The sequence below is a fragment of the Thermobia domestica genome, chromosome 7 (assembly GCF_964235325.1).
Source record: "Thermobia domestica chromosome 7, izTheDome1.hap1.1, whole genome shotgun sequence".
In the NCBI taxonomy this organism is placed as follows: domain Eukaryota; kingdom Metazoa; phylum Arthropoda; class Insecta; order Zygentoma; family Lepismatidae; genus Thermobia; species Thermobia domestica.
Window position 1 is genome coordinate 21,587,124 of NC_137460.1, and position 12,035 is coordinate 21,599,158.

A 12,035-nucleotide genomic window follows, 5' to 3' on the forward strand; every position below is an offset into this window, starting at 1 on the left:
AGAAACCATTCTACTGAACACTGGTCGCCAGCTTTAAATTTCTAGTCGCCAATGGCGACCTGGCGACCGGGAATTTTGCGCCCTGCAATTCATGTTTTCTTCTATTTAAATTTGTGTTACAATACTTTTTATGATAACAAGTGATCGTTTTAGTTTTGAGTTACTTCGTTAACATACAGTTTTAGAGTGGAAATAAAATAAACATGGACATGTACGTATATAGGGTGTTCCGAAAAACTTCAGGAATTGAATACTTAGACGTTAACATGAAAAAAAAAAAATCAACATGGGTACACAAATGTGGTATTTCGGAGTTAACGTGTATAAGATTGGTCAGAACTATAGAATTAAGGACTATAACTTGAGAACGAATTTCGGATCAAAATAGGGTAGAGCATAATCCTTATTAGAATCACTCAACTGAGACTTTCAATATTGTAATGTTAGTAAGTACGTCCGTTACCTAAAATAATAACTCTTGAAAGAAAACCGAATTTTTTAAATCTAATTTTTTGTTAATAAATAACTAGAGTAATTATCTTGGGCGAGTTCGTTAATGGAGCTAATCTGTTAATGAATAATTGTGACTTACGTCCGTCCGTTAATCCACACGATAACTCGTGGTCATGAGCAAAGTTTTGAGGTCTGTTTCTTGCATTAGAGCGACTGTCACGGCGAGTTCGTTAGTGAAATCGATCCGTTTAAATCTGCATGGTAACGGTGACTTTAACTGTAGATATCCATAGCCCATTTTCCACTATTTAAACAAAGGTCACACATCTCGCCGTTAGATGCCAGTAACCATTCTATATGGTTGACATCTACCGGACGGAATTGAAGCTTCTAGTGCGTGATCCTTTTTACTGTCAACCGAGATTCCAGAGTTTATTTCCAGCCGAGATTCCATTAATGTGCCAATGATTAAGATTAGGAAGTAAATTTCTGGGATTTCGTCATCTATGGCCATGTTAGCGATCACAATGCCTGGGGAATGGGTAGGAAGGAAGAAAGCGATCTGGGACCAATATATTAGGTACCACCCTGGCATTTGCCTGGTGTCAATGAGGAAAACCTCCCTCAAGATGGCTGGCCTGAAAAAGCTTGTACACTTTTCCGACCGAGTATCCTCACCTAGAATCAAACCAGGGACCGCAGTGTGTCAGTGATGTTGAACAGAGTTAGCATAGAAGGAAATTCATGAGGTCTTCTAGAAACGAAAATGATGTTAATGAGAAACTGAAAACTGGATCAGATTTCCATAGTCACTGGTACATGAATGGAACCTTGGCACAAAATAATCATTATGTTCTTTTACTTGAGCTTCATCCGACATTTTGTTGTCGATTTACGATTTTTTTTTTTTTTCGTTCTGACCAATTTTCTGGCGGACCATAATTCCGAAATGACGCATTTGTGCACTCATGTTGATCTATAATTTTTGTAAATGTTTTCGTGTGAAGAATTATTTCTCAAACATTTTGTGTGTGTGTGTTTGTTTTTTTGTGTATTGTTCCCGAATACCTAGTGTATACACATGCATGCATCCATGGATCACGTAAGGACAACTAAATTTATATGTAGCACATATACACCATAAGGTACACCATAGGCCTAATTACATTAATACTTGCTTTTAAGAGAGGCATAGGATAGAGCATTTGATAAGTTCGAAATAGACACAAAATAAAGCAAAAACGTAGTAACGCCGAAATAGAATACACAAGACAGTGATGCACATTAAAACTGTGTGATGTTACATATTAAATTCAGCATGTAATACAATAATTTCACCGATAGCAGCCCACTTGGTAGGCGGCGCTCTGTAAGCTAATGGTTGGCACTGTTAAGAATTGATAATTACAGAAACAACGTTGAAAAAAATACATTTGGTCTATGTAGTTTAAAGTTTTCTGTTCGCCAGCCAACATTTGGCCGTCAATTAGCCAATAGTTTCGACCTCACACTCCCAAATCTACTTCTTTCGTAGGGGTTATGTTGGCAGATGATTGATAGTGAGACCAATTACAACATTAGACCAACATTGGCCGTTGGCAGTGACGGATCTAGCCCGGGGTCGGCGGGCCTAAAATAATTTAAATTATTATTTATATATTTTTGAAAGTACAGTATATAGTAAATTAAGATGTACCTATCATAGTCTGGATTGAGTTGATTTTGAGTTTAACGTCCCTTTCAGCAGCTAGGCTATATGAGACCGGACCTACTGATTAACGTAGAATCCGAATCACATGAACTCCCATCGGGAATCAAACCGGGATCTCCCACGCCAAAGGCGCATCTCTAACCGCTTAGCTACGAAGGAGCTCTATCATGATCTGGAGTGTAGCTTTCCTCCCCCCAGTTTTTACCTACTAGATCCGCCTCTGCCCGTTGGCTAATTGCTACTAGGAAATTTTTGAATGATTTTTTAAAAAAAGTTTTACGTCCAACTTTTATGCCGGCTAGGCCAAAGGAGATGGTGATAATGAGGAATGAATAAAATGGTGGAATGAAGAGTGGGAGAACCCCGAGGAAACCCACGCATACGGTGTTTGTCCATCACAAAGTTCACGTGGCGGGAGCAGGGTTTAAACTCGGGACCCATGCACTAGAGGTGAACGCTCTACCACTGAGCCACCGCGTCCCCTTCTGTGCTACTAGGGTACATACTTCCTGATATACCAGTTGTGTTAGAACTATCATTTTAGTAAAGGAAATGAATGAAATATACCGAACTTGACCTCCTACTATACAAGTCCACGGTGTTAGAATGGCGGATTTTAGCAAGCAAAAATTAACTAAATATACTTCACTTTACCTCTCTCTATATAATAGATGAACAGTTTTAAGGGACTTTTCAGGGAAGAAAAATAATTTTGGATACCTTCTTGCATGAAACTACGTTTCCACACAAAGAAAACTAATGGACGTACAAAATAAAAGTACACACTCAAATTGACATATCCTGCGACTCCTTACCACGAACTCAGACGTAGTACTGTCCTAATCACGATTACTTTTAAGTATATGAACGGTTGTTCAATTTATTAAATAGAATGCATCGTGAATGTTTGTATAAAAAGTTGATTCCAGCAAATATTGATATCCATCTTTTGCTTTACAGTCAATACTCCCTCGCCAGCAGCAAGTACGACTGATTCTAGTGATAAACAAGAAGTGGACACTGTCACTGACAATAGTGATGATGACGTCAGAGAAACTAGTTCAGTGTATAATAGGAATCAAAATACAAAAACAACAGCTGAAAAAACAAAGACTACGAGAGAAAAAGAATTAGTTCTAAGTAAATTGTGTAAAACAACAGATTCTAAGGACACACATCAGCCATTTGAAAGACTGGAATATGAGGACGTGCATCAACAGAGTGAAATAGCAGAATCTGAGGACATAGATCAATCGTGTGAAATACCAGAACCGAAGGACGTAGATCAACCGTGTGAAATAGCGGAATCTGAGGACAGAGATCAACCGTGTGAAATACCAGAACCTGAGGACGGAGATCAACCGTGTGAAATACCAGAATCTGAAGACGGAGATCAACCGTGTGAAATACCAGAATCTGAGGACGGAGATCAACCGTGTGAAATATCGGAATATGAGGGTGTAGATCAACCGTGTGAAATATTAGAATCTGAAGACATGGATCAACCGTGTGAGTCTGAAGACATACAGGAAGTTAAAATAGATAATGTAGTGAATGAAGATAGTAGATCGAGTCCAGTGGGTAAAATTTTAAATTCATATTCATTAAGAACCAGTGATAATAGTAACCCAGGTTTTTCTGATAATGAAAATTCAAATCAGTCACAAAACCGTACTAATCATGAGGACAGTGCTGTGAAAGAAAATGAAAGCACTGAGTTTTTTGACTTAAGTGTAGACGACGTCCAAGAATCCTTTAGTGAAGCTGATAATCAATTGACTAGCGATTGGGGATGTCATTTTTTAACTACCAGAGAGAGTGATGATGAAGTAATAGTTTTGGACGACGATTAAATGTGTGTCCATGAGTGTTGTGATGTAAACATAGTGAAATAACACAACTACTCAAGAAGTGTTGCCAGAGAATTCAGTGGCGACCACAGGAAAGGAAGAAGGAATGTCACCAGAAACGACTTTTGTCTAAGAAACACTTTTTGTGTTTTGTTTTGTTTTAAGATCAGTGTTAACCATTGTTTCACAGGTTAATGTTTTTTTTTTTTTTTTTCATTTATCCCAGTCAACAAAAAGATATCCAAAACTGGCACCAGGTGTCAGAATTACCTCAGTTTTCGTAATTTGTGGCATTCTATTCCTTGTTTTATATGTATTTAAAAAGAAAAAGAAATCTTGTTTGAAATAATTTGTAAATAATTGATTTCTTAAAGAACTCGTAAATAATTTAAGGTTCTAATTTGCCATTTTTGAGATTCTGGTATTAGGTTCTCTAATGTTTTTGTATTTATAATTTAAATTATTCTTGCGATATACATCTGTGACTAGCGTATATTTAAATATCATGTTAATATTTAAGTATTCATAAATGTATTGCAGTTTTCTTGTTGTCAATACGAAAAGTAAAATAACAGTTAATTTAATAGAGAATTAAAAAAAAAATATTGGAAACTATATTTGTATTAACCAGTGCAGGAGCGAGTATAGTAGACACTCTACTTCAGTAATTAATTTAAATTATGTATTACTTTTCCTGGCTAATTTGGTATACCTTTCGTCAGTCAATTGTTATTATTAAGGTTTACATTTATTGTATTTGATAACGAACTCACATGTTGCGAATATGTGAGTAATGAAATCGATATTTATCACCAGAAATCAACTTAGAATTATATTTATTTTTATAAGTAAAAAATTATGCATAATTAATTATATGTGTATGTATATATGTGATTGACTGGCTGCGTTGCAGTACATGACAAACAAACAAAAAAGATTGGACGTTAATTAGGATTTAGACTTGCATAATATAATTATTATTCTTAAACCGAAGTTTGTGTTTTGGTTATTTTCATAATAAATATTGAATTCACTTTTTTTTTTTTTGTTGAATTCAATATGGTTTGATTTTATACATTTGGTACATTTCGTATTCCTTTTTATATGGAAGTTAAATCAATTAGATTCATTGAAACACTTCATTGAGCCATTAAGCAGAATTAGCTACAATAACTTGCTTGAGATGTCACTTCAGTTCAATTACGACGAATGATCGGAAAAAAAGGTTACAAAGCCTATTATAGTTTATGTGTGAGATATAGCTGGATTATCAAACACCTGATGATAGAGGGCATTTAACGTGAGTGTTCGATGTAATGTAATCACATTTTTTGTTCATGCACTTGTTAAAACGCTGGATAAAGTTCTCCATACCGGTTGCACAGATATCAGCGTCAAGTTCTCGTAGCCACCGTGAGGCTATGGTTTTGACATCATCATATACCCGGTCATGTTCTGCTTTAGATCAGAGAAAATATGAAAGATACAGGGATTAAATCAGGACCCTAGGGTGCTCTAGTCGTTCCCAACTAAACACTGAATGCACCCAAATTTATTTATTTTTTAATTTTATTTATTTATTTATTTATTTATTTATTTATTTTTTCTGAATGAGGCTGGTATTATCGTTCAGAAGAATCACACCACGGCGGAGGAAACCAGGATATTTTCGTCTGATGGCATCTCACAACTTCAAACGTATCCTGTAATACCTATCAGCATTCGTGGTTTCTCCCTGTTCCAGGTAATCGATCAGAAGCACACCTGATACATCCCAGAATACAGTGTACATAATTTTCCTGAACGAAGTGATCACTTTGAATTTCTCTTTCTGTGAAGAAGATGCCTGCTTCCTTGATGGAGTGAACAAATGCATTATTGTTTCATCACTAGTCAGTACCCAATGAGGAAAATTGTTCCCTTTCAATGCATAACACTGCAGAATATTCAGTGATGTCACCATTCTGGTTGTCTTATGGTTCTCGGATAGTACCTGTGGCACCCATTTTCTCACACTTAACTATACTTAAGGACATTAATCGCAGTGTTCTGCACAACACCATATGGTAATCCCGGCGCAGCTGATTTTGAGCGTAATATATTTCTTCTGTACACAGGTACATGTACTCCTGCACATGTATTAAAAGCGATCCAAAGAATTAAATCTCAAGCCACTGGTACAGATGTTATTTCAATAACCATAATCAGGAAAATCCTACCGCATGTACTTTTAATCCTATCACTGACATATTTAATTACTCTCTTTCCACAGGTACTTTTCCCACAGTATGGAAACTCGCTAAGGTCCGCCCACTGCCAAAAAAGAACAACGCTGACAATGTTGCAGACTACCGTCCTATCAGTGTCCTTCCCGTGCTTTCTCAAGTTTTTGAATATATGGTAAATTATCAAATTCGGGACTACTTAACAACAAATAATTTATTCGATACATTTCAATCTGGTTTTCGAAGCAACCATAGCACATGCACTGCGCTAGTAAACGTAACGGATGATATAAGATCGGCTATTGATAACAGAAAACTGACGCTCCTGACTCTACTTGACTACAGTAAGGCATTTCAAACGATTGATTTTGACATGTTAACTTCAGAAATTATCATTATTGTTTAATTTTTCTGAATCAGCCTTTAAATGGTTTCACTCTTACCTTCACGAACGTAAACAAAAAGTAGTGATCAACCAGGATCACAAATCGACATGGCATTGTATCAACAGTGGAGTGCCGCAAGGTAGCGTACTAGGTCCCCTTCTCTTCGCCCTTTACATTAATGATCTCCCTAAAATTCTGACATATTGTAAATACCATATTTACGCTGACGATTTTCAGTTATATGCATCTCTTTCCCAACAAGATATTAATAATGCGATTGAGAAAATAAATACCGAATTAAACAAAATCAGAGACTGGTTTACGGCTCACGGGTTAAAATTAAATGCAACAAAATCGCAATGCATCGTAATTGGCTCCCCAAGAATTATCTCTTCTATTAATATCTATCAGCTCCCAAATATAAAATTGTCCAATACTGTTATTCCATTCTCTACCACTGTCAAAAATTTGGGAGTCATACTAAATCAAAGTCTCTCCTGGTCAGTTCAAATAAATGGAGTTCGTAAGAGCATTTGGTGCCCTGCATACATTAAATCAACTAAGAAATTTCTTACCAATATCTCTGAAGATCAAACTTGTCAAGGGACTGGTGTTTCCACATCTGGACTATTGTGACTCAGTCTATTCTGATCTACTCGAAAATCAATCAGAGCGCTTGCAAAGAGTGCAAAATGCTTGCATTAGATTCATTTTCAATTTATAGGGAACATCTCACATCATTTTATAAAAAACTGTCGTGGCTGACGTTAGTTGAAAAAAGAAATTTACATAATCTTACCCTACTGTACAAAATAACTACGTCAGAACCATCGGACCTAGCACGAGATTTTTATATTTATCGGACTTTCATACTGGAAGATCACAAGATAATTTCTTGCTCTCCAAACCCAGTCACAATTCTGATTCATACTCAAAATCCTTCCCACGTCTCTGGAACAGTTTACCTCAATTAATACACAATGTTTCAACAGTTGCCAAATTTAAAAAATCTGTAAATTCCCTTCTCTTAAGTAAAGATAAGAATGCCAGTAGCACGTGAGGCATCTTCGTCTTACCATAATTACCTGTATATGAACACACAACCAATTAGTAATCCATGTTAAGTTGTACAGATTATTTATTCATACCTCTAGTACCATTATATGCTATATTTAATTTAGGTTTTTCCATGTTATTTTATTTCAGATCGTATTCCTACATAGACGTCTTTCTTGTTCCCTCTCTTGTATATTTTCATTTTTTTGCTTTGAAGTGTTTTTTCTTTTTACTTAAGTAGTGTATTCTTTTTTATGTAGTTCAATACATTTTTTTTAGTTGTTAATGTTTTCTATGTATTGGTGTCTTTAAAAAAAGAAACAATGTATGCATGTGGTTAAGTGCTCGTAGAAGGCTGCAGAACCTTAACTTCGCCACGTAAAAGAAGTCATAAATAAATAAATAAATAATGTATACACTCATTCACACAAGCACAGTTCACGTCATTGGTTGAGGGACTGGTACTACTGCCGTGTCCAGGGTTGGCGTTAACAATACTTGTCCGTTCTTCTGTGAAAGCATATCACTACTTCGCCACATGTTGCCTTGAAATTTGTCAATCAGTTGGTTTAGTTTTCCGCCGACAAAAACCGTACCACTGACGTCACTTCTACTTTTGACCAATTTTCCAGATGAGTCACTATTTTAAATGTCCAGTTCTCCAGTATACATGGTCAGAATGCGAAGTCCTCAAACTTAGAACAAGAAAAACATGTTATTGATCTACAAAGCATTTTCACTAAGTTTTTATTAACAATAACAACAGTTATAGGCTTTGTAACTTTTTTTTCAATCATCCCCCGTATTATCAGAGTAAATAAAAGTTACATCAGGGTGTTCACATTCTGGAAAGTCAGGGAAAGTCAGGGTAAAATCAGTCCATTATGCAGTTATTGAATTCATCAAATACTAGTAAGTGTAATATCGGCGTAATGCATATACTTATAAATTTACATTCTTTTGGATTAAAAAGGGGGCTGCGGTGGTTCAGTGGTGGCCCACCAAGTGAACTTTGTGGTGGACAAACACTGTGTGCGTGGATTTCCTCAGGGTTCTCCGGTTTCCTCCCACTTTCTTCATTTCATTCATTTATCATCATCACCGTCTCCTTTAGCCTAGCCGGCATAACCGTGGGACGTAGAACTCAAAGATTGCATTTCATTTTTTTTCTTTTGGATTAAAGAAAATTGTAAAAAGAAAGAAATACAAGAGGATAGAACACAAGGCCAGCTATGGGGAAGGTGGAAACTGAGGTTTCTTTCTTTTTTCTTATTTTTAAATTACACAATGGTCAGGGAAATCTGAAACTTTGGTCATGGAAAGTCACGGAATTTATTTGGCCCAATTATGTGAACACACTGTTACATAGCAGTCATCTTGGGGGGTATCTGGGAATTGTTTCGAACATCTTGGTTGGATAATCGTCAGTTTTAGCGTTCTTTAGTGGCCAGCCTTACTCGTACGACTTCCAATTTACTCCGGAGGTGATCACACATATTTTACTTTTAATCAACATGAAGTACCTATAGCACCGAATAAAACTTTTTAATGATTTCTGCAACACCTTGCGTCTCAAAAGCGACTAGTAAATTTCATGATTATGGAGGAAATATTCATTAACAAACCTTTTATTACTAGTACGCACCTCATTTCCTTGAAGTTTATTTTCAGATTTACTGTTTAGCATGATTATTCCATGTACAGGGTGATCCGTAATTATGTATGTGATGTTTCAAAGACTGTGGTAAAGAAACTAGCAACATTACTTGAAAATAAAATTAAACAAATACACATTACTCTCATACCTTCCCTTACAAGAATTTTAATCTTTGTTCTCCATGCATGGCCCACCAATGCATCATCTAAACCGATACATGCCTGGAGACGAAGAACAACGTTGTCACAAGCAGTTTGGCAGACGTACTGGTATCCTGTGGAACTCTTCTGTTACAGCTTCTCGTAGTTCGGCCAAATTGCTCATATGATGTTGATACACTTTCTCCTTTAAAACACTTAATAAGAAAAAGTCAGGTGGTGGCAAATCGGGAAGACGAACCTCCGGGTAATTGTTCGTTGCTGAATACAAACGCAAACAACACACACATGTTGTTTCAGAGACAACTGTTCCGCCATCTGTCTGGCATAGTGATGTCAACCGGCTCGGCCCGAGCCCTGAGCCACCGGCTCAGCTCGAGCTCCGGCTCGTCTCGGGTGAGCCATCGGCTCGAACCGGTTCGGTTGCGATGAGCCACCGGCTCGGTCCAAATGAGCCGAGGGCTCGAGCCGGCTCGATTTGGTGAGCTGTTGGCTCGGCTCGGTGGTGACTTGAGCCGTGAGTCGAGCCGTCGACAACACTAGTCTGGCATACACTAACGGTTCTAAGTCCAGTGACCGTTATCCCCACTCTCAAGCTACACAGTGTTGCCATATCGAAATTTTTGTCCAGAATTACAAATACTACAGTCAATCAAACGTCATGTACATAATTATGAGTCACGCTATATTTCTCCCTAATTCTTGTTTTAAATTGCTTTATTTTGTATTTGACTAAGTCTGAACCCCAACTTCGATGGGCCTTCTCGGAAACCAGATGCCTGTATAGGAAAATATTTCACACTCACTAAGAAAGTTATGGCATAACTTCATGCCAGGGATGGTCAGGATCGATTGATTACTGTAGAGCGCGTACTGCGAGGTGCATTCAAGTTATAATACTCCATTTTTTCCCTTAGACTGTTAACAGATAGAAACGTGCTGTTCATTTTAAGAACGCGAGCACTCGTTGTCAATGCGTGAGAGACATGATAACACCGTACGGCACACAATTCTAACGGCAGCGGTGAGAGTGTTGACTGTTTTTGATACAATACTCGTAAAATGGCGACGTTTTCATCATAAGAACAGCGTGTAATCATTCGTTTTCTCTGTTTACGTGATGTGACACTGCTTGAAATTCATCGCCAGTTGAGTGAGATATGTGATGATGGTATCATGGATGTGTCTGATGTGCGTTCGTGGGTGCGACAGATCAAAGAAGGCATAACGTCGTTTTACAACAAACCAAGACAATCTTGGCCTCGCACAAGCCGGTCTAACACCATGATCAAACGAGTGGAGAAAGTTGTTTTGGAGTATCGCCAAATGTATGGTGAACACATTCGCCTTCGAAGTTGACATTTCTGTAGGATCTATGCACACATTGCTACATAAAGACGAAAACTGTCCTCCAGGTGGGTGCTACGAATGCAAACGAACAACTGCATGACATTTCAGGCAATGTTGACGTGTGATGATGACATGAATGAAAGTTTCTTTTCATCGTTTGTGACAATGGGTAAGACATGGATGCCGGTTTTAATCCTAAAATGAAGCGCCAGTTGCTTAATAGAAACAGATTCACCGCCCTTCCCCCCCAAACAGCGGGTAAGTACCAGTGCTGAAAAAATGATGGTGACTAAGTCCTGGGACACCGATGGAGTAATCCTTACTCATTGCGTTTCAAAAGACACTACGGTGAGACCGGTGCATCCTACGAAGATGTTTTGAAGATGATGCTCCTTCCAGCATTGCGTGAAAAACTGCCGGAAAAGGCTTCACATGTGCTCTTCCACCAAGACAGCACATCGGGCAAACGTGACGCCGTAGTTTCTTCGTGAACAATTTCGAAGTGATTTTTCTCAAGCTCCCTACTCACATGACCTGGCTCCTAACGATTTTTGGCTGTTTTCAATTGTGAAAGACACTCTTCGCGGTCGCACATTCACTATCCTCGTTTTTTCATTTTCCATCCCCACAGCGATTTTCCAGTGGTCGAAACGGGCACCTAAAGAAGCGTTCGCTGCAGTCATGGAATCATGGCGTCGACGTTGTGAAAAATGTGTACGGCTGCAGGAACATTACGTCGAGTCCTATTAGTACATGAGTTATTAATTAAAGGTTAATATCTTATCAAACAGCCAAATTTCAGAACACAAAAAGGCGTAAATCAAGTTACATATGTCATCTTGAAAATTGTCTCTCGAAAGTGTGTGAATTGATTTTTTATGACTTGTACCATTTTCATTTCTGAATACAATGAAATCATCGCGTAATAATACAAGAAATGTATTGTTTATATACAGGGCCGACAGCACATTAAGCGATTTTGCAACACTGTTTTTTAAAGGATAGGGTTGAATGAGGATACTATTGCCAACTTGTAGCATATTGAGAAGTATTTATTTGTAATGGAGCAGTGGATTGGAGAATAACGTGCTTTTACTGTGGATGCGTTTTACAAGAACTGTGATAGTTACATAATTGCTCAGCGTGGATTTCGAAAACATTACGCAATAGATAGGAATTGCGCTGTTCT

The 12,035-nt window shown here is 37.6% G+C and overlaps 1 protein-coding gene across 4 annotated transcripts in view; it reads left to right on the forward strand.

Annotated features, from left to right (window-relative positions):
- Nucleotides 1-5,068, forward strand: part of Daxx (Daxx-like protein) — a 63,165-nt gene extending 58,097 nt beyond the window's left edge. For all 4 annotated transcript variants that reach the window (XM_081764193.1, XM_081764191.1, XM_081764190.1 and 1 more), the window contains one exon: nucleotides 3,125-5,068. In XM_081764193.1, coding sequence (XP_081620319.1) covers nucleotides 3,125-4,017 — 893 coding nt within the window. In that variant the 3' untranslated portion in view covers nucleotides 4,018-5,068. The remainder of the gene's footprint in view (nucleotides 1-3,124) is intronic.
- The last annotated feature ends 6,967 nt before the right edge of the window (nucleotides 5,069-12,035 follow it).